The sequence below is a fragment of the Eptatretus burgeri genome, chromosome 6, assembly GCF_056783735.1.
Source record: "Eptatretus burgeri isolate ZD-2024b chromosome 6, Ebu_testis_v1, whole genome shotgun sequence".
NCBI classification, from domain to species: Eukaryota; Metazoa; Chordata; class Myxini; order Myxiniformes; family Myxinidae; genus Eptatretus; species Eptatretus burgeri.
The window spans coordinates 51388103-51412063 of NC_140966.1; the positions used below are offsets into that span (position 1 = coordinate 51388103).

Sequence of the window (23961 nt, forward strand, 5' to 3'; positions counted from 1 at the left end):
TCTTACTGTTGTTGGAAGTGTGAGGAAATGTGCCACTTGAGGATGGTTATTACTAGGTTGAAGGAACGGATAGATAATTTGCAGCAAGTAGCAGAATGTGAGAAATTTGGAGATAATAGTTGGTTATGGTTGTTGAGTGAGGTTGCTGAGGATATTGTAAGTGGTGACGGTGACAGTGCAGCGGTGGTGACAGTGAGGCGGGGGCAGGTGGTGTTGACAGTGCAGCGGGTGCCGGCAGTGATGGTGCAGCAGGTGTAGGTAGTGGTGAAGATGCAGCAATATAAATGAGCTATGAGGGAGAGTTTTTGTGGGTGATGAGAATTGAATATGTAGATTCTTCATTCTGCAATAAGGATTGTAGACATATAATTCTGTGTAGTTTTGAAGGAGCAGGGGTTATGGACATTGAAGGAAGGGTAAACAATATTGTATCGGGTCATGGTAGGAAGAAGTTGGTTGTGGTGCACTGAGGAGGAAATGATTTCGGGAAAGTTTACTCAGAGGTATTGAAAAATAAATGCAGGATATTGGGTTAGCAGCTGAAAGCAAAGGGTTGTGAGGTGATGTTTTCTGGGATTCTCCCAAGATTAGGAAATGATATAGAAATTTTGAGCAGAGTGATTACATGTCAACCAGTGGCTGAAAGAATGGTATAGGGAGCAAGGTTTTACATTTATGAAGCAGTGGGAATCATTTCAGGGACAAAGGGAGTGTTTCCAGAGTGATGGCCATATGTTGAACAGAAAGAGGGCAGCAAGGTTTGCAGTTGGAATTGAGGAAATTCAGGGTGTTTTTAGATCGGCGAAGGGTGGGAAAGCTGTTAAGGAAGGAACTGCTGATGTAATTGTGATGAGTAAGGCCAGGCAAGAAAATAGAATTTCAGGGAAGGAAAAGTTAAACATATTTTAAACCAATGCCAGGAGTTTAAATAATAAGATGGAAGAGCTTAGATAGCGTAGATAGCGAGGAGTATGATATAGTTGCAGAATGTGAGACACGGTTTAAGGAGGAGAGTAACTGGAGGACAGGATTAGAAGGCTACAAGGTGTATCAGTGTGATAGGAAGGAGAGAATAGGAGGAGGAGGAGTAGAAATGTGGGTAATGAACAGCATTGCATCAAGAGAAAGGGATGATATTAAGGAGGGAATAAATGTTGAGGATTCTGTATGGGTAGAGATTAGAGACTGTAAAGACGGGAAACTACTGGAAGGATGCTTTTATAGGGCTCCAGGTGTGAAGGAAGGGGAAGAGTACATGAAGAATTCAAAAGGGCATGTGGTAAGGGAAGAGTATTGATTAAATTATGGGGGATTTTAACTTGCCAGGGATAGATTGGGTCCAGGAACAGGGAAAGGGCAGAGCAGATGAGGATTTCCTAGTTTTAGTCCAGGATTGCTTTTTAACCCAGTTTGTAGAAAAGCCCGCGAGGGGAAGTGCAGTGTTAGACCTTTTAAGTAACGATCGTAATATGGTGGAGGAGGTGGAGGTCGGGGAGAATTTCGGAGCAAGTGACCATAACATTGTGTGTGCATAACAAAGGCTATTAGATTTCAGAAAGGCAAACCTTGAGAGAATGTGGAGAGAGTTGGGTGATGTAGATTGGGAGAAGCTAACAATAGGACAATCAGCATCAGAGAAATGGGAAACCTTCAAGGAGAAAATGTGATGAGTGAGGCCAGGCAAGAAAATTGAATTTCAGGGAGGGAAAAGTTCAACATATTCTATAGTCTATACCAATACCAGAAGTTTAAATAATATGAGTAAGTACATTCCAATGAGGTGTAAAACTAAAAGCAGAAAGAGGCCAGGGTGGTTGAGTAGTGAGATAAGGAATGCTATTAAGGAGAAGCAGAAGGCATTTATTTAGGTATAAAATAACAGGACGAGTTAGAATTATTTCACTGTCCGATTAAACAGAGGCAAGTGAAGAAAATAACGCAGCAAGTCAAAAGAGAGTATGAGAAGGACATGACTAAGAATATTAATCATAATAGCAAGGCATTATTTAAATATAACAGGTTAGGACCAGTGTGGGGCCCATTGAGGAATAGCACCGAGAGAGTAGTTAGTGATGAAAGTGAGATGGCAGGCTTATTAAACAAGTATTTTGCTTCAGCTTTTACACAAGAACAGTCAGAAGAATTGCCAATAGCTGAGAATATCCATCAAGGAGTTAAGAAAGGGCTTTTGCAGAAGATCCAGGTTGGGGTGGACGAAGTAAAGGAACAGCTGGGAAATCCAGGAGTAGATATGGCTCCAGTGCCAGATAATATGCACCTGAGAATGTTGAGGGAAGTGACTGAGCAGGTAAGCGAGATGTTAACGGTTATTTTCAAGAGCTCACTGGAGTCAGGACAGGTACCGGAGGATTGGGGAGTCGCATATGTAACACCATTATTTATGAAAGGATCCAGAGAAGAATTTGGAAGCGAAAGACCTGTTAGCTTGACTTCAGTTGTGGGTAAAGTGTTGGAGACATTAATTAGGAACCAGATGAGGAACCATTTAAATAAATACAATGTAATTAAAGGTAGTTAGCATGGGTTTACCAAAGGTAGTTCCTGTCTCACAAATCTTTTAGAGTTCCATGAAGCAGTGTGATTATGTGGATGATGGAAAGGCGGTGGACATAGTACATCAGGACTTTAAGTAGGCACTTGATAAGGTACCAAATTGGAGGTTGTTAGCCAAGGTGAGGGCTTGTGGAGTGGCTGGTCAGGTTGCTAATTGGATTACAAACTGGCTGAGTGGTAGGAAGTGGTAGCAATGGTTGGGGGACACGTTTAAGTCACAAAAAATGACCGCCAATCAGCCATCTTGAATCTGATCCCGAAAAAGAATGGCATGTATACATAAGCCATCATTCATTATCTGTGTGCCTAGATGAAACAACATCGGTAAATGCATGTCCAAGAGTTGGTTGAGGACATGTTCAACATCAGGGTTTTTATTACAACTGAAATATTTTTTGTTTTTTTTTGTTTTTTACAACTTTCGGCCATATTTAATTGTATCGTGAAACAAAATGATGTGCATATGTAAACAATAATGTGTTGTCTTTTTTCCAAGTACAAATAAAATCAGTTCATACATGTCCAAGTTGTGGTTGCGGACGCACACACACATGGACATGAAAATCGAGACCAAATCCATAAGCCACCGTGTCGAACCAAGTCCATGGGGGCTAATAATATAACATGTTTGGCATCCTGGAGTACAATTATTATTTTTTATTTTATGTTTTTTAACATCTGAAAACATCCCCATACACACCCCAGGTACAACCACCAGTTTTCAACTCGTTTTGTCCACCGGCTCAGGAGTGTGCGTAGAAGTGAAATAGACACACCTTTACAAATAGACACTTCTTGAATTCGATATCGTATGATTGCAATGCATTACAATCTGCCTTCGACTTTTAGAAGCCATGGTTTGATGTTGGTAAAGACCCTGCCACACCACACTGCACAGGTTACGAATATTACCTGTTGGGTTGTCATGACTGCATTATTAAGCATAAGCCAGCAGTTCATCCTTTACATGGTGAAAAGATAAAATTTCAACTTGATGCCAAAGGTAGTATGTTAACTTTTTGGCTAGGGAAAGTAAATCACCAAGTTAAATGCCTTTATTTGTATATTCTTTTAACCACTAGATTGTGCAAATCTAATTGGGGCTACTGCACGATCTACCATCGGCGACATTCAGTAGACTTCTCATATCGACATCTCTACCTGCAACTCGATGAAGGCTGCCTGACTTTTAATGCTGATCCTTTTGAGGTTTGCATTTCTTTTATTCTTTATCGATTTCACTGACATTTGTTGTACAATTGAGGGCTACATTGCATACAAGCTGCTGTTGCAAAATGGTTATCCAGAGCAGCCATTGGAGTGTCACCTGGTCACTGCCTGGTGCATATGTCCAGGGCATTGGGTACCTTTTTTCTCGAGGTATCTTGGCTGACAATGCACAGGAGATTGGTCGTTTCATCTTCTCCACAGAGACGTTGCACTGGCAGAGCCTTCGCCTCTTTCTTGATCGGAGGTCAGACTATGGATTTGACTCCTTTTTATGCTGGAAATAACATCCAGTGGTTTTGATTTAGCATTTTGCAGATATTGTATGTAATGATCATTCATGTTTTTTAATGTTCACATAAAATGCAACTGTTGACTTTTTAAAGACTTACAATGTGTGTATGTGCACCCACCTGCACAAGGATCCATGTGATCAATAAAGCCTCCATCTCCCAAACTGTGACTCAACATCATCTTATTACAGTGTGTAAGGGTGATATTTAAAGGTGATTTATAAGGCTGCTTAAATAGCACTAAACTTACATTTATTATTTTTTTAATCTGTAAAGTCATTATTGTATTAAAATTGCAGTATATATTTAAACACTGCGTGGGATATTGTGTTCTATAAACTCTTGTGTTACCTCCGCCACGGAAGATGGATGGAAGTTTTCACCCCTGCCTGTTGACTGTGAACAGGACATCTCAAAAAGTTGTGGAAGGATTCGGACGCAATTTGTTGGAGAGGTTGGGTGTGTGACAAGGACAAAATTATTAGATTTTGGTGAAGATGCAGATCTGGATCCGGATACTAGAATTTTTAAGCACACTTCTTCACCATTGAGAGATAGGGCCAAAAACAAGATACGATGGAATGCCAACATTCGCGGATTTGACATTGATGGAACCTGCATATTTGTGGTTTGTAAAATGTGACTTGCCTCTACATTTGTATTTTTTTTTTTTTTTAATTGTTATTATTTTTTTAATACATTTCAAGACTAGTCTCCTATATCCGCTGCCACTGATATTAATTCAGCCTGGGAATTCTTCCACAGAAACCTGCTCTCTCTTCTGCACAGATTCATCCCATCTCATCTTCAATTATCTCACCCATCCTCCCTCTCTTGGTACTTTGAATCATGTGGTGAGGCAGTTGCTTTTATACAACTTCCATTCTTCTCCTGAAAGGCAAATCTGACTGAAGGCAACCTCAGATCATTAGATCATTCCCCAAAGCCTGCAACAAGTATGTGTCTACTCTCATGAGAGTCAGAAAACGACATAGTCTGTCCAGTCTCAAGAATGAGCTTTCAAACTTGTCTCCCTCCTCTAAAACCTGGTGGTGCCTTGTCAAATCTGTCTCTGATGCTCCCCTTCCATCCCTTCCCTCACTTTAAATGGCACCATAGCCAACTCCACTTGTGAGAAGACCGAATGCTTCAATTCTGTGTTTGCTTCAAAATCATGTGTTCCTAACTCCTCCCTCATGCTTCCCAGCCATACCCACCTGCTCTTGAATTCTGTCTTTGCACCTGAAAAGGTGGAAAACCTTCTGGCAACCCTCAATTCTGACTCTGTGACTGGACCGGAAGGCATCAGCTCATGTGTTCTAAAAACCTGCTCTGCTGCTCTTACACTTCCTCTCTCTGCCCTTTTCACCCTGTTATTTACCATAGGTCATCTTCCATCTGCTTGGAAATCGGCTAACATCACATCATTACATGAAAAGGTGCACAAACAGATCCCCTTAACTACAGACCAATTGGTTTGCTTCAGATCATCAGATTTGGGTTCCTTCTTGGTCTTCCGTTTGATTATGTTTGTACCATATCCTGATGCTGTGAGGACTGCTTCCACACTGACAGACCTCTGGTAGCTTGTACATGTTGTTTCTTTTTCGTCTGTGGAGTAACTGCTGAAATCTACCTGTCTGGGTTCTTTCCAACATCTTTGTTCTTTGTCCCTTTCACATTTCTTTCTCAAAAATTTTTTTTTTCACAATTCTCTTTATTCATTATAATTCTGGTTTTTATCCCCCGCCGCGTGGCGGAAGGGGGATATTGTTGTCACCCAGGTCGTCCGGCTGTCCGGGCGTCAACATTTATAGCTGTAAGTGTGATAACTCATATCGATTTGAAATTTGGGTCACACATGTACCACCTGAAAAGGAAGAACCTTATTGATTTTGGGTGTGGCCGGATCCAAGATGGCCGACTGGGGCGGCCATCTTGAAAAAAATGTTTTTTGTAATAAATGGAAAACTGCTTATCTGATTTCAATTATTTTTGGTTACTATGTTCCTCACCCCTGGGGAACTTTTTCGAGATGATGATCAAATGGTGTCTTGTTTCTTATTCACCTCCCTCATAATCAGGAATATGTATGACCTTTTTCATTCAATGGCGGGGGATTCCCCATCTCTGATGGTATATATTTTTCTTCTTTTTCATCTCGATTACTATCTATTCCAGTCTTTCATTATCTATCTCTCAAAGGAGAAGTGAATTATTGCAGAGATTTTTCTGTAAGGCTCACTTGGCTGCGCTTGGATAGGTTTGAGGGTTGTGAAGTAGCGGCTGAAACCCAAATTTGATCCAGGTTCCTCCTGATGACTCCATATTTGCTCTTTACTTATTCGGGTTCCTTCTTGATTTACCGTTAGATTATATTTGTTCCATAACCTGATGCTGTGTGGACTGTGCTTCCCTGCTGATGGACCTCTGGTGGCTTGTACACATTTATGCTTTTGGGCTTGGGGAGTAACTGCTGAAATCCATCTGTCTGGGTTCTTCCTAACCTCTTTGTTCTTTGTTCCTTTCACACTTCTTTCAAAAATTTTTTCACAATTCTCTTTATTCATTCTAATTCTTTTTTTTCATCTCTTTTACTATTTTTTCCTCTCTTTTGCTATCAATTTCTCTAAGGAGAAGTGAATTCTTGCAGAATTTTTTATTCTGTAAGGCTCATTCGGCTGCACCAAGATGTGTTTAAGGGTTGTGGAATAGTGGCTGAAACCTGAATCCTATCCAGGTTCCTCCTGATGACTCCATATTTGCTCTTTACTTCTTGGGTTCCTTCTTGATCTTCTGTTATATTCTAATCATCAGCAAGGTCATGGAATCCATCATTACAGTTGACATAAAATCATGCCTTTTCTCCAACAGCCTCATCTCAGATCATCAATTTGGATTCAGACCTGGTAACCCCATGCTCCATTATTTTCATCCACCTCAAATCTTCTTATCTCTTCTTCCCAGATTGAATGATGGCCATATGTCTTTTGTCAAAGGGGAAAACGTGTTCGGGTTATGTCTGCTCTTCTTTTGCCTGCAAACACGTGTTCGATGATTGCTTGTTTGTGTGTGTGTGTGAATAAATAGTTGTTGGTTGTTCTTTCAATTCTGTCTTGGTTGTTCTTTCCTTCATTGGTCCAGCATAGTCCGCATGTATTGTTAGCCGGGACCCCACCGATTGACTCTCTATACGTTAGCCAGTACGTACTTGGCAGCTCCACTCAGCTGCACCTGATTAAGTAAAATAAGGCAAGAATGCATTGAGGGTATGAGCCCCACTTGATGCTGCCAATCCACCGGGAAGGTAACGCGTGAAATAGCAAGAACCCTGCCAGGATTGGTGGTACCAATCGGCATTCATGGTTGATTTGCAACCCGCCAGACTGCCAGAGTTATCCGTGGCTGGTGGCCTCAGGACCGGACATTCGAGAGGAACTCGAGTGCTTCCCCTCATGGCTAGCCTCGAACCCCGGGCCATAACGATATTCTCACTGCTAGGTTTATGTGGCTACTTTTGCTTGGTCATCAAGGTTCTGTATTTACCATAGTATAGGTGTTGCTCCATATCCACTATTGTTATCTGTATATTACTAAAACTCTCATCTTGTATGTATGTATGTATGTTCCCAAAATACAGCCAAAACGGTACATGATCGCACAAAAATTTTAGGGCCACCTTACTCACCATTCTCTTGCGGTGTGCAGTATCAAGTTTCGTTCAAATCGGGCAACAAAAAAAATAATAAAAAAATCAATTCCCGATTCAGTCAAGTACTCTTTGGTAAAATTTGATCAATGCAAACAACCTCAGCGGTATAGTTCGCTGGAGCGATCTTCTTTTTTTGTCTTGAAATTATTTATTTAAAAATCTCAAACATTTAGTAGAGACAAAGAACGATTTATTTTTAAGCATAAAATAAACATTACCATTTTGATCTAATACTTTGGTGTTCATTAATAAATAAAATTGTGTTTAGAAGATTATGCACAACAATTTCTTCAACTTTCTTTTCTCCGTTCCATTATTTTCACATTGACGCGCAATATCAAGTTTCATTCCAATCTGGCAATGAAAAAAATTATTAAAAAATCGATTCCCGATTCAGTCAAGTACTCTTCGGGAGTATTTGATCAATGCAAACAACCTCAGCAGTTTAGTTTGCTGGAGCTATCTTTTTTTTTTCTTTTTTGAAATGTTTTTTTAATCAACCGCTGTCACAACGGGAACCCAATGGGTTCACGGGTCGTCTGGTACCTTATATAATTAAAAAGTGTTCAACAAAAATGTTTGCTATTTTATCAGTTGCAGCACATTTCTATTATACCGTGAGCATAGAAACGGCTGTAAAATGATGATTATGATGATGTGAGAATCTGGATGATAACCCAACGTTGAACTTGATTTGGTATTCCCTTCTTGCTGTGGTATTTCTTGTCTCGTTTCCATCTGCTTGTGAACCTAATGTGTTCTAGATTTGTGATCATGAAAACCCTCCTTGATGCAAGGCATTTTGGATACTGGGAGAGAGATAACCAACTTCATACCTGATCATCATCAGTGTGTAACAGGGTGTTGGGAGTGATTTGCTTTCAGTTATGTTTTTGACTGTGGTCTAGGTTGACAGTCATGTCACCAACTTCAACATGAGTTTTTGTTTTTTCTTAAACAGGAATGAGAGTGCTTGTAATGGTCACAACATAGGAATGGATAGCTTAGGCAGCAGTTTTCAACATGGTTCAATGTTCTTTGCAGTTTCTAATTAGCACCATGTTGTACACATCGAAGATGTTTGCACATCACACACAGTTCTGCATTATCCTAATTACTTTAACGTGAAATAAGGAGCTGATACTCTGTCTCCCACCTTTTGGGTGGTATGAGGAATACATCTGTATAATATGAAAGCTAAATCCTGAATGTTTTTTTTTTAATATATATATTGCCTACATAAGCCAGGTTACTGAAACGGTTGCCATGGCAATATAATTCAACCAATCACAGCCGTTATTTGATCAGGTTCAGATAATGTCCTGAGGCATAGATATCTGCAATATGTAAACTAAATGGTCAAAAGTTTTTGAAATATCACATACACAAAAGTACATGGATGGATGATCAGTCAGACAGAGCTCATTTTAATGTCCCCCGTCTCTGACCATATCGAAGGGGTTGGGGACAATTACATTCAGAGCTTTTGAAGAAGGTGCACGAGTAGAAAAAACACCTCCTCTTTACTTCTTCCTGAAATTTTGCTTTTAATATCATTGTATTATAAGAAGTATTCAATAGTTAACATCACAAATTCAGAAACTGGACACTGTCCGCTGCCATTGAGATATCGTGTTATATACAGTGCCTTCAGAAAGTATTCACACCCCTTAACTTTTTCACATTTTGTTGTTACCGCCTGAATTTAAAAAAGATTTAATTTACTTTTTTTTTGTCACCAATCTCTTCTTCTTCTTCTTCTTTCGGCTGCTCCCGTTAAGGGTCGCCACAGCGGATCATCCGCATGATCCGCATATTGATTTGGCACAGATTTTACGCCGGATGCCCTTTCTGACGCAACCCTGGTCGCCTCTTACGAAACACAGGGATATGGTACACCTATTTTAACCAGGGTATACACCGGCCCAGTACACTGGTACTCACTTCACCAACCTCGGAAGGATGACAGGCTGAGTCAACCCCCTGGTGTATTAATTCAGTGGCCCAACAGGGCTTGAACTCAGGACCTTTTGGATCCCAAGCCGCTGCCCTAACCACTGCGCCAACACCATGCTTTTTTGTCACCAATCTATTCAAATAAAAATACCCCATCATGACAAAGTGAAAACATGTTTTTAGAAATTTTTGCAAATTAATAAAAAATAAAAAGCTGAAATATCTTGCGTCAATATGTATTGTTGTGGATTCTCACCCGCCGGCGTGCGAACGACCGCGTTTAACTAATAGCGGCCGCTTCACCCACCGAACGGACAATCCAGTCGCGGCTTTCCAGTTCAATGCCAGAAACCAGCCACGGGTGTGTTTTTAAGCACACCACAGCCGAGTCAATATTCTATCCACGCGCGACAGGGTCAATCGCCGAATTGTCGATATACCTAATTAATCGCGCGGGCAGACTACCGAGAGATTGTACCTCAACGGGGCCGCTGGGACACGAGCCGCTTAAGCAGCTCGCTCCGTTTTGGGATAACCGAGCAGGGTGTTATCGCGAGCCCCGTTGGACCCGATCACTTTACCGGCTATTTAAAAACCAACTATATTCCGAGTGCAATATGGAAGTTCAATTAGGGAAAGAGGACACAACGAACGGGTTAACATTTAAACAAGCACATTTATTGAATAAGACACATGCACGTCAGTCAATGCAGCAATGGGAATTATGCAAGGCCGAACGCGCACGCAAGTATACAACCAACAAAAGCAATGCAAGAGAGCTACTACCGTCTATCTATTATGTACACACTTAACAGTTCTACTTACGGACATGGCGCCACAACGTTCGTTCAAAAGCAAGGAAAAACCCCAGGACAGACGAGGGGTAGATGGGACCTCTTTGGGTCTTTATTTACATGGAGCTGTGTAGACCGCAGAGGCTCCGCGAGGCCGTGCTGGTTACCTTCACCTCGCTGGGGCGACCCGCGACGTCCCGTCCCCACGGCAGCTGTCGTGACCGCGGTCCGGCCCAGGCCTCGTCTGACGGCCTGGTGATTCGGGCCCAGCCGGCAACGCGTCAGAGGAACGAACGGGTCTTGTGCTCTTTCAGAGTTGATGCTCTCTTTAAGAGCCCATCCGTCCCTCAGCGTTGCTCGGTCTGTCCTGAAGCCTGATCACTTCGGACCGTTCGATCCTGGCTGGCAACCTCTCTCCGGGCCTCCCCACATCCCACACGAACGCGCAGTTCGGCGTGGCACGGCCGGCTTGCTGTGCTCCCCACTCTGTCTCCTCGGCGAACCCGGACTTCCACTGCCCTCCACTGGACTCGAGCTCCGCTCCTCACACCGCTCTAGACCCCGACCAACACGCTCGACCGGCGCTCTGCGCGCTTTTTATGGAGTTCGTGAGGCGAGATCTGATCTCCGCACTTTCACCTCTGACCCCCACTGGCTCCGCCCCTCTCGCTCTCCTGATCCGAATTCCGAGGCGAGGTTTGGGGCGAGCGGACGTGGTAGCAATCACCGTCGTTAAAGGGAGAGTGGACGTGGTAGAAATCACCGTCGCTGGCAACAAGGAAACCACCGCTTTTGTTTGCAGCGACCTTGCCGTGGCCGGCGCAAAGATGGCGGCGCCCACGGAGTTGAAGGTGAAGCGATGTTTCGTTGTTGGGTATTGGGGGTTGTGCGGTTTAGGAGATGGTGGCTATGGTTGGCGTTGTGGAGAAGGTGGTTGTGTGAGGGCAGTTGTGGAGGAGGTGGTTGTGTGAAGGCGGTTGTGAGAGCGATGTTGGTGGAGGAGGTGGTTGTGTGAAGGCGGTTGTGAGAGCGATGGTGGTGGAGGTGGTTGTTGTGAAGCGGTTGATGAGAGCGATGTTGGTGGTGGAGGTGGTTGTTGTGAAGCGGTTGGCCCAAAATAACGATAGCAAAAGAAAAACGGCTAACTCAAAGATCACAGCCCGGTACACGAATAATTGCCCGTTAAACATCGGTGGGGAAATCTGTCTGAACACAGACTTATCGACATAACTGATCTGAGGACCTACATGGTGCTCTGCGAATTTCCACAGCCGTAACAGTATTTAACCCCTTTGCTATGACACTCCAAATTGAGCTCAGGTGCATCCAGTATCCTTTGATCATCCTTGAGATGTCTCTACTGTGGTGGACTGGGCCTGCGGGGGCAGGGCGTGATGCGGGGAGCGTGGTGGAGGCATGGAAGAGTGGTTTTGGAGTGGTCACGTGCTTGCACGGGATATAGGAGTGCGCGCCGCCTGAGGCGTGGTTGTAGCCGTTGTGGTCTGTGGAGCCTGTAGGTTGTGTGGCTGTAGAGTGCATCGAGTACGTAATAAAGTGGAGTTACGGGCAACGTACGCTCACCCTCTCGCTCGTGGCAATAAAGCAGGGTTGTGCTATCCCCTCGCTCGTGTCTGCCTTGGCGCACCTCTACTACGACACTACATTTGGCGACGAGTCTGTTCGGATCGGCGTGTGCGAAGTGGTTGGGTTATTGGATCGTGGCAGCGAGTAACTCAGGTCCCAGAGGAGCGCATCGCGAGTTTCGCGTGCGCACGCACAGGCTTCGGGGCCAGGCGTCACGGCCGGCTCGAGCATGGCAGAAGGTCGGGGCACGGCGCACTGACGCGTGCCCGTCTTCATCGGAGACGACTTTGAATTGTTTTCTGAACAGTTGGGCTGCTATTTCCACGCGAATGCTGTAGACGATGAAAGCAAACGCAAATCGATCTTGCTCGCCTCGCTATCAACAGAACATGGCGTCACACAAGCTCCGAGGAATGTCCGGGGTCTTGATGGTCGGTGCGCAGCGGATGATTCGGAGGTCAGCGCGATGTTCCAGGGCGCACGCGCATCTGGCCGTGCGAGCCGTGGGCACGCGCCGCAGCGCGGCCGCACAGGGAGCGAAATGGACTTCCCGGGGTACTGGGGGTGTGGTGGTCCGCACCTGCGATGGGTGTGCTCGTATAAGAACACCGTGTGTTTGCATTGTCACAAGGTGGGACATTTGAAGCGTGTGTGTCGGATGGTGGGGACCGCCGTTAAGGTCGAGGATGGCGAGGTGCGGGACGACCCCAGCGACCTGGGGAGCCGCCTGCAGCCAGGGCATAGCGATCCCAGCGGCCCGGAGCAGGAGATGCAACCAATGTTGAGTCTGTTTTCGATTGGTCCGGAGGTGACAAGACCAATCACAGTGGAGGTCGAGGTTAATGGCGAGCCGATCGTATTTCAAGTTGACACCGGGCCGCAGTGTCGGTCATGGGCGAGCGGGCGGCTCGTGGTCTTTGCGGTGTTTACCTGGTCAAGACGACCTTGTCGCTGTGCACGTACACCGGCGAAGCGATTGCACCGCTTGCGGTGGCAGACGTCTCGGTGGTCTACCGGGGTCGAAGCGCTCGACTTTCGGTGTTTGTGGTACGAGGGGAGGGGCCCGCCTTTTTGGGCCGGGACTGGTTGGCGCACCTCGAGCTGGATCTCCAGTTCGTACCTCCAGGTGCTCCGGTGCCTCCTTCGAGACCCGAGGGCGGGGTTCTGGCGGCAGGAGCCGCAACGATGCAACGGGAGCGGCCGGTCATGGCTTCCTGCGACGATGATGTACGGTTCTGGAGCAACGGGAGCCATGCCAGCTGCGAGGAGCTCTCGCGCTTCGGCTGCGCTCATGATACAATGTGCGCCCGTGTCGTTCAGGCGATTTCAGCGGGGAATTGGAGCGAGCCAGTCGTGTTCAAGAAGTTCGCGGATCGCGACCGTCGACGACAAGCAGGTCATCGCAACGTCGCGACGACAACCGAGAGACGGACACGTGATGTGATTCATGGGTTGCTGTTCGTTGCGTATTTGATTTTCATTGCTCGAGTGATGCAGTTTAGCGTTGTTAAAATAAATGCCGACAGTTCGTATGTGAGCATATGTTTGGCTAGGATCAATCGATGGGATGTTCGATATGACCGATGTTATATGAAGGCCTTGGGGGCGATCGTGGCAAATAAAGAGGTCTTTCTGGTCTCCAGCTGCGAGGGCAGTCCACGGGTCGTTACCCTGTCATGTGTGGGGATTATATTGGGAGAACGTGCTGTACAAAAAGGGGAGTTTGCATCTGCGCAGACGATGTTCTTGTTGCTTTATGGCATGACTGGATGTGATGTGTGGTTTTGTATGGGATTGCTGGGACTGCAGCCGACTAATTGCCGGTTCGACTCGCGTGTGGGTCTCAGAGATCGACTCAGAGCCGGGGCTGGTTCGCTGTTCAGCGTTACCCCCACCCCTGTTTTCGGCAAGATCAGACGGGTTTGGCGCTGGGCGGCACGAACCTCTGTACTCGCCAAGGTCGGCTGCGCTGGCGCCACGGGGCTTCCAGGCAACGAGCTTCCGGGCTCGGAATGTTTTTCTGATTCGGGTCTGTCTGGGGGAGATGTGTCGCCTTGTCGGCCGGGGGCATTTGATGGTGCCGGGGGAGGTTTGCTCGGGAGGTCGCCGCGACCTCGCCAGAGGGCGTGTAAGCATGGGCCGCCTGGGGGCGCTTCTGCTGCGTAACGATGCTGTGCTTCCCGCCTTGCTTCTTGATATCTGTAACGCGGTCAGGGTTTTTGTGGGTTCGTCGTGCAACTCGGTCTTCGGAACCTGTTCATTGCAGTTCAACTCGCTCGCATCGACACGTTATATGGTGTGATGTGCCTGTGCTTTTTGGTTATTATCGTTTTTGTGCCTCTCTGCTTTTATATCATGGTATTCTGTGCCGATTATGCTTATTATTATGATGGTCATTTTATAATCATGGTTTTAGGAGGGACGAGTGTGGTGGACTGGGCCTGCGGGGGCAGGGCATGATGCGGGGAGCGTGGTGGAGGCATGGAGGAGTGGTTTTGGAGTGGTCACGTGCTTGCACGGGATATAGGAGTGCGCGCCGCCTGAGGCGTGGTTGTAACCGTTGTGGTCTGTGGAGCCTGTAGGTCGTGTGGCTGTAGAGTGCATCGAGTACGTAATAAAGTGGAGTTACGGGCAACGTACGCTCACTCTCGCTCGTGGCAATAAAGCAGGGTTGTGCTATCCCCTCGCTCGTGTCTGCCTTGGCGCACCTCTACTATGACACTACATCTACAACTTGATTGGAGTCCACCTGTGGCCAATTCAATTCATTGGACATGACTTAGAAAGAAACACACCTTTCTATATATGGTCCCACAGTTGATAGTGCTTGTCAGAGCAGAAACTCAAGCATGAAGTCCAAGGAACTGTCCGTACAACTCTGAGATAGAATTGTGAGGAGGCATCGATCTGGGAAAAGGGTATAAACCAATTTATAGAGTGTTGAAAGTTCCCAAGAGCACAGTGAGCTCCATCATTAAGAAATGTAAAGAATATGGAAATACCCAGACTCTTCCTCGAGCTGGCCGTCTGACCAAACTGAGCAACTTGGCAAGAAGGACCTTGATCAGGGAGGTGACCAAGAACATAATGACCACTCTGACAGAATTACAGACTTACCTGGTTAAATGGGAGAACCTGCCGGAAAGACAACAGTCTCTGCAGGACTTTACACATCGAGGCTTTATGGGAGAGTGGCCAGACAGAAGCCACTCCAGAGAAAAAGGCACATGACAGCATGCCTGGAGTTTGCAAAAAGATACATTAAAGACTGAGAACACAAGGCAAAATATATTTTGGTCTGATGAGAAGAAAATTGATCTCCTTGGCCTGAATGCAAAGCGCTATGTCTGGCGGAAACCGAGCACAGCTCATCACCCTTGTAACACCATCTCGACCGTGAAGCACGGTGGTGGCAGCATCATGCTATGGGGTTGCTTTTCAGCGGCAGGGACTGGGAAACTTGTAAAGATAGAGGGAACAATGAATGGAACCAAGTACAGGCAAATCCTTGAGAACCTGCTTCAGAGTGCAAAAGACATTCAACTATGGTGAAGATTTACATTCCAAGAGGACAATGACCCCAAGCATACAGCCAAAGCAACACTGGAATGGCTTCAGAACAAGAACATGAAAGTCCTTCAGTGGCCCAGCCAAAGCCCAGACTTGAATCCCATTGAGAATCTGTGGAAAGACTTGAAGATTGCCATTCACCAACACTCACCATACAAGTTGACATAGCGTGAGCAAATGTGCAAGGAAGAATGGGTGGAAAATCCCCAAATTCAGATGTGCAAAGCTGATGCAGACATACTCAAGAAGACTCAAAGCTGTAATCACTGCCAAAGGTGCTTCTACAAAGTATTGACGCAGGGGGCTGAATACTTATGTAAATTATATATTTCTGAACTTCATTTTCAATTAATTTGGAAAAATTTCAAAAATCATGTTTTCACTTTCTCATTATGGGGTATTTTGTGTAGATCAATGACAAAAAAAATTATACTTAATCCATTTTAAATTCAGGCTGTAACACAACAAAATGTGAAAAAGTCAAAGGGTGTGAATACTTTCTGAAGACAACGAATCGTTTTTGGCCCCAATTTGGTTGATATCTTTTTGAGATATCCTGCTTGCAGACAAATGGACAGACAGACAAATGGGTGAAAACATAACTTCCCTCCACCTTGGTGGAGGTCATTAACAGTAACTATCCTGATAAACTATCATAATCATAAACAGTCTTTTTCTATCGTGTCGTAAATCCCAGTCTTCGCAACACATGCATTCCCGTGCTGCAGGCATTTCTTCGCAATGTGTGCATTCACACCAGTCTAAGCCTTCCCTGTCCATGTTCCCCACAGTCACTATCACTGTCACTTTTTTCTTCCAAAGTCTATATAGTTTGAACATTCTTTAGCTCTGCTTCACTGGTTTCGAAAGAATATAGTTATATTCCAGCAGAAAAATCCATTGCTACGGCAAGGCGTTCCAGTGTAGCGGCTCAGTAACAGTCGACTGGCGCTGTGATGTCACTTCCACTGGTTCATGGTGTTATGCAGTGTTTCTCAGAAACGGAACCTTTTGTCCGAATTTGTGTTGTATTCGGCACATTGTCAAAAATCTGTTTTACGCGTTTGGATAAATATATTAAAATATACGATCAAGTCTATTTATCGCAGGGTTTAATTGCGCTTTAAAGCCTATGCCAAGTTTAGACTTTTTTTGTCCAATTTATGACAACTGTTACCTGGTGGTACTGCTTTGCACAGCTCTCATAAACCTTTGCTTCTTGTGGGCTCACCCCCTAGCATCAACTATCAACATTGCACACATTTCATTCTGACATCATCCATTCAAGACAGGCAAATGCATCTGATGTTAATATGCAATAAGTTTTACTGATGCCATCTGTACCCCATGCCCTGAGGTATGTATGTCCATATTATTTTGTATGGTGTTTTCTTATGAAGAGATAATTATCTTCAAGGTGTATTTTTGTGTTTATATTGGTTATTTAATATTATTTTTGCTGATTGCAATTGACTACTTTAACCTATTCCCTATCCTTCATGCAACTGCATTCTGATATTCCAGACGTGACGTCCTTGATGAGTTGGTGAAGTTGCATAACTTTGCCAACCAGTTCCTGCCTAATGCCCTGCGGCAATTCTTTCAAAGTATCCGTGCACCTGAAGAGCGTGGGGAATTCTTGGAGGCCCTTATCACCAAGTTTTCGCAGAGATTCTGTGCCTGCAACCTTGCTCTCACTTGCAAGCTTGGATTGTCTCCTGGTATGATGGGCACAATTATTACCTATTGCTTTTCTTCTTTCTTGTGTTTAGTATTGTCTTCCTTTTTTGTTTTCTGAGTGCACACAGAAATCCCGAGTGTCTTCTTGTTTTGTCAATCCTTTCCTCACACTTTCCTTTTCCTTTGGACGAATAAATCATGATGTGCTGATTTTCTAGACTTCTAGTTCAGATGCTTTCTTTCCAAGTTATGCAATGTCATGAAAAATTTGCAAGTAATAATGAAGTGGTTCTGTGGCTACCCAATGAAATATCTTATTCCTTTAGTGCCAAGGATGGGTTTCCTTTTTCGATGTTTGAATCACGATTTGCCACTTTATCAACAATAGACTCTTATTTACAGCATTTGCCTCACCGAGCAGTTTGTCTTCTTAAATAAGCTGGACAGATGACTCTCTCTCTCTCTCTCTCTCTCTCTCTCTCGCTCTCGCTCTCGCTCTCGCTCTCGCTCTCGCTCTCGCTCTCATCTCTTCGAGCATGACCTAATAATATTGGTGTTGAGAGGAGAGGTAACGATCCGTCCGTCCACAATGAAGTTGAAGCGGGAGATCTGGTCATTAGTGATCCTGATAGAGGTCGATGGGACGTACACGATGGTATGACTTTCAAGGTCAAGGTCACGAGGCCTTTGAAGTTGCGAAAATGACGATTTTCAAATTCTATCTCCTCCGCCATTTATCAAGCGATCTTGAATTTGATTGTGGAATATGAATCCATGGGACAATATCTAAATTTTGATCAGGCCGGATTTTCGATATTCGCTTTTGCTTTCGTGTCACGTGACTTCAAAGTTGGCAAAAAATGTGAAAATGACGATATTCATGCAAAAATGACGATTTTCAAAATCTATCTCCTCCTACATTTCTCAAGCGATCTTGAATTTGATTGTGGCATATAAATCTATGGGACAATATCTAAATTTTGTCAGGCCGGATTTTCGATATTCGCTTTCGTTTTCGCGTCACGTGACTTCAAAGTTTGCAAAAACTGCCCTACCTTCAGGAGGCTATATATTTTCTCGCAGAGATGACCATCACTCCCGCACGGGGGGGGGGGGGTAATTTTTTTTCTTTTTATTTCTATCTCTTTCTCTCTTTTTCTCTTTCTTTTTCTCTCTTTTTCTCTTTCTTTCTCTCTTTTTCTCTTTCTCTTTCTTTCTCTCCTTTTCTCTTTCTCTTTCTTTCTCTCCTTTTCTCTTTCTCTTTCTTTCTCTCTTTCTTTCTCTTTCTTTCTCTTTCTTTCTCTTTCTCTTTCTTTCGCTTTCTCTTTCTTTCTCTCTCTTCTTTGCACACAATCTTTCCATAATGGAGCAGCTGTGGATGTCACCGAAACTCCAAAATTGACATTTAACAGTTTTTGGGCCTACGTGGAGGTTCCAAACCCAGTTCTACTGAGGGTTCAACCCCCGATACTGGCCTTAAGTGGCCACCCAAGGCCAACAGAGGAGTATGTACCTTAGCCTTACTCCGGCGCATACACTCCAATACGTACTCCTGCCCGATCTCCGATAAACTGAGAAGGGTAATCCTGCCTGGAGGACAGGTGCCCGCAACTATCTACAACAAGAAAAAGAACAATCAGATGTTGCAGACCCTCGCCAGGTGTTGTGTTTGTGTAGTTTTGTGTAGTATATTTTGTTTTGTGTTTATGTACTGGTGTGTTACGTAATTAATAATATAAATTGCTCTAACTGCCACTTTTTTACTGCTGGCAGTGATGACCAGGTACCAAGACATCCTGCTTAGATGCAACCCTGCTTTGAATGGACATTTGACACTGACCCATGAGGTTTGTTATTATTCAGTTGAATTCAGAATGGGATTAAAATAAATTCAATTCAAATCAAATGGAAGACCAAATAGGTACAGTCCTGCATTGGAGTAATCAGAAGAAACCCAAACAAGCAAAAGAGCAAAGATGGAGTCATCTGGAGGATCCTAGATATGATTTGTGTTTCAGCTGCTGCTCCTCCACCCTCAAACCCATCCAGGTGCAGCCAAGTGAGCCTTATTCAAAAGAAAATAAAAAAGAACCCAGATCAAAAAATTAAGCAATTTTGGGAGCCAGACCATATGTGCGATCAGGTTGAAATTTAAAACACATATTCCCTTTCACTATTAGATCATAATTGTGAAGTTTCACGTCGATTGATGAAGAGGTTCAGGAGAAATGATTAAAAAAAAGAAAAGATTTTCGATCAATCCAATATGGCTGCCAAACCATGTGACCTATCAATTATTTCTGAATACCCTGGTATCCCCAAGGGTTTAGCAACATTTGGGTGAAGTTTTCCCCCGATCTGTCCAGTCGTTCTGGAGAAGGAGTGCGAGGAGGAGTGATGTAAGCGACATTTTTTAATGATATGATGATGATAGGGTTAGGGTTAAAATAGTGCTATATGGCATTAACTCCAAAATGGCCGATGTGTCCCATACATCACTCCTCCTCACGGTGCCTCATATGATCTCTTCCATTTTCACAACAGAGCTTGATTACATATGCTGAGACCTTGTACTCAAATTTTTTTTCCTCCAATTTCCCCCCCTTGTGCTGTGGTACATCCATATGTTATATCCCATTGTTTTTCCTTTGCCTTTTGACAACCCCCCCCCCCCTTACCCCGGTCATTCTGATCTTCCAAAAGCCTTGGCACATGTATTAAAAAAATAATTAAAGAAAATTACTTCAGCTATACATAATCACATATGTAGGAAGTATAAAACAGGAAAAAATATTTTGAGATTGGGATAGTCATGACCAAAAATATTAGCACCCTTGCACTTTTTTCAAATAATGCACCATTTCCAGAAAATTGTTGAAATTAAAAAATATTTTGGTATCCACATATGTATTTCTTTAGTTTTCAGTGGAACAAAACAAAAAAAGTTGAAAAAATAACTAAATCTTAGGTTATTCCACACACAAATCCTAAAATGGTCCAGACAATATTATTGGCAACTTTTAGAAGTTGTTAGAAATAATTGGATTCCTTTTCTTTGGAATTGAACTCACCTGTGGTCAGTTGTAGGTGCCTACAATATAAATACCACTCATTCAACCAGTTTGAATGGAGAGGAGTCATTTTGCGTCACTGTGTGTACCGCAATGAGCATGGAGAAAAGAACAAAAACCAGATAATTGTCTGAGGAGGTCAGACACAACATTGTAGCCAAGTATGGACAATCCCAAGGCTACAAGTCCATCTCCAAAGACCTTGAAGTTCCTTTGTCCACCATGCACAATGTTGTCAGGAAGTTTAAGGCCCATGTCACTGAAGCCAACTTCCCTGGACATGGCTGCAAGAGAAAACTTGATTGAAGATTGCAGTGAAGAATTGTTCGAATGGTGGAGAAAGCACCTCGATCAACTGCCAAACAGATTCAAGCTGACCTTCAGACACAACGTACGACAGTTTCAACTTGTTCCATCCATCGCCGCCAACTCAATGAAAGGGGGTTCTATGGTAGGAGACACAGGAGGACCCCACTTCTGAGAGAGAGACATAAGAAAGCCTGACTGGAGTTTGCCAAAACGCACATGAACACACCAAAATCCTTCTGGGAGAATGTCCTCTGGGCAGATGAGATCAAATTAGATCTTTTTGGTAAAGCACATCATCTCTATGTTTACAGAAAACAAAATGAAGCCTTCAAAGAAAAGAACACCTTCCCTCCAGTCAAACATGGAAGAGGTTCAGTGATGTTTTGGGTTTGCTGTGCTGCCTCTGGCACTGGGTGCCTTGAATGTGTGCCTGGCATCATGAAATCAGATCACCTTGGCATTTTGGAGCACAATGTTCAACCCAGTGTCAGAAAGCTGGGTGTTCTTCGAAGGTTATGGGTCCTGCAGCAGGACAATGACCCCAAACACACTTCAAAAAGCACCCAGGAATTGTTCAAGACAAAATGCAGGACTGTTCTGAAATGACCTGCAATGAGCCCAGATCTAAATCCCATTGAACACCTGTGGGGAGATCTGAAAACAGCAGTTGGGAGAAGGCACCCTTCAAATCTGGGAGAACTGGAGCCGTTTGCGCAAGAAGAGTGGGCCAAACTGCCAGTTTAGGTGTAGGAAGCTTATTCATGGCTATAGGAAGTGCTTGACTGCAGTTATTTTGTCCAAAGGCTACCTACCAAAAATGTGCTACCAAATATTAAGTCTTAGGTGTCAATAATTTTGTCAACACCATTTCTTTTTATTTTCTGATTTAAAAGGAAATATTAAGTTCTAAATCAAAAACAAAGGTTCTGTAATATTAACAGTGAAATAAAGAATTGTGGAGACCAAATACTTTTGTCAATTTCAACTTATTTTTGGAGAAAATTGTGGGTTTGAAAAAGGTGCAAGGGTGCCAATATTTTTGGCCATGACTGTACCAAGAAGTACCACAGATTTTGAAGCATTTGGGTCATTTGTAAGTGCATTTGTATGGGTGGGATTGCATCGTTATGCAAGTAATAAAATGGCACAAGTTGCAGTTCATCAATTTGGGCATTGTATAATTGAAATGTGAGATTGTTAGCAACATATTTTGGCAATAATCGCTTATTTTTCAAACATTTTATTTGTTCTTTTCAGTAGCTTCTGTTCTTTTCTTTTATTCTTTTCTTTTTTTTTCAACCTTAGTTGACTTTTGCATTTCATTGTATGGTTTGGCAATGGTTGGGTTCATGATGCACAATTCCCAAGGGAAGTTGGATATGAATTTTAAAGTAGAACCCAAATGCAAATTTGTTTTTCTTAAAAAAACATTTAAAATCATTAATCAGAGTCTAATTTGAAGGGGGTAAAAAATAGAATTTTTTTTTTGCCAATCACAAAGTGCTGAAAGAAGCCCTAAAGTGTCTTTTTTCGATTTTCTCCAGTGATGTCACACTTGGAGCCCCCTATTGATCCAAATGGTGGCCTACATAGAAAAACAGTATTTCGAGCTTGGCTTCCAATACTGATTCCACCGTCATTAGCAACTCTGAAAGTTCTCAGTATGTTGAAACTGATCATTGGTATTTTGAAGGAACTATAACAGACAAAATTAGTGATGGAAATGCTTTTTGGGGAATTATGGAGCCATATCATCTGATGAAAACGTGGTTCGTGTTGCTGAGAGACGATCTTATAGTTAAAGGCCTAACGAAGGCTAGCAAGTGATTGTGTAGCCTGGAAAGCAGCCATTAGGTGAACCACGGTTTACACATGCAAGCATGGAAACGACCGTAAAACGATGATGATGATGACTGATAATGATCGTTTCAAGCCTTAAATAAGTGATTCAGACAAAGACGGCGATGACGACGGTGGTAATGAAGATGAAAACGCCAGTCGCATATTCACTACAGATTGGTAGGTTTTGTTTTGTCTGCCAATTGATGATTTATAAGGGATTTTGTGTTAATTGATAAATCGGTTGGACTACTCCAAGCAGAAACACTGCACGACAAACTTGGACACTGCGGACAACACTCAAACATTGTGGGGGTGATGGTGGAGATGGGAGTGGTCATCCATGTACATGTACTTGTAGCTGGATAGACATGGTGATTACAGTTTTGACTGATGGCTATTTATTCCGCTTAATTGTGGGGATGGCATCTTTTCTCAATTGTGGCAGATAACTACAAGATCCAGCCATCTCTGTTGTTTCATAACAGTGCTCTTTAAAATGTTCCGAGCACAAAAGTGAACATTTTCTAGGCTCGATCCACACTCGGGTATTTCGGAAAAAAACCTCCAATTTCTGGCAAACTTATGGTGTTTCGGCCATTGGTGTAGCATGAAACCATCTCGTTTTGTATTACTACAACCATCAAGGATGCATCAACGAGGCATATTTGTGGAAAATCGAAAATTAGTCGCCGTTTGAGTTGAATCGTACTGCGATGTAACCCGTAGACAATATGAATCTGGTGGTCGACTTCCAGGCATGACGTCATGGCCAAGCTTGAAGAAGAAGAAGATTTAGAGTTTTAATTGGATTCGCTATAAATGAGATATCCCTTATTGTCGGGTTTTCCGTCTGTGTGTGTGTGTGTGTGTGTGTGTGTGTGTGTGTGTGTGTGTGTGTGTGTGTGTGTGTGTGTGTGTGTGTGTGTGTGTGTGTGTGTGTGTGTGTGTGTGTGTGTGTGTGTGTGTGTGTGTGTCTGCAACGTGAGGCTCCACAGCACGAACCAGCAAACCTATTTCGATGAAACTTTGCCAACAGTTGCCATATGGTCTGGGAATGTGCGCGTTTGAATTTTGTTGCCTTGCAACCACCCGTTGCTGTACAGCGGTCGAAAAACCACGTGCAGTATTTTCAATACTTGTCCTTCAGTTTTGAATGTAGAGAAACGAGACTTCGGAATTAAACACTTCGAGATATTTAGAAAATTTTACTTGAGCCGATTTTTGATTGAGGTTTTATTTTTCAAATGGTAGTCCTTCAAAAATCGGGTGTCTATTTACCGTCATTTAAGGTGTGTATACAGTGTTTGTAAGGAACTACACCGTCGTTCCACCTGCGATCTCCTCGATCC

General features: G+C 43.7%; 1 protein-coding gene across 6 annotated transcripts in view; it reads left to right on the plus strand.

The window, feature by feature from the left end:
- Nucleotides 1-23961, plus strand: part of FBXO8 (F-box protein 8) — a 54552-nt gene that overhangs the window by 28211 nt on the left and 2380 nt on the right. For 3 of the 6 annotated variants that reach the window (XR_015059189.1, XR_015059190.1, XM_085885018.1), the window contains exons 3-5: nucleotides 3657-3783; nucleotides 3930-4048; nucleotides 17235-17431. Coding sequence is in view for 4 of the 6 variants with exons in the window: in XM_085885018.1 (XP_085741144.1) it covers nucleotides 3657-3783; nucleotides 3930-4048; nucleotides 17235-17431 (443 nt within the window). In the remaining 2 variants the exon portion in view is untranslated. The other 3 variants (XM_085885019.1, XM_085885016.1, XM_085885015.1) reach the window with 3 other exon arrangements.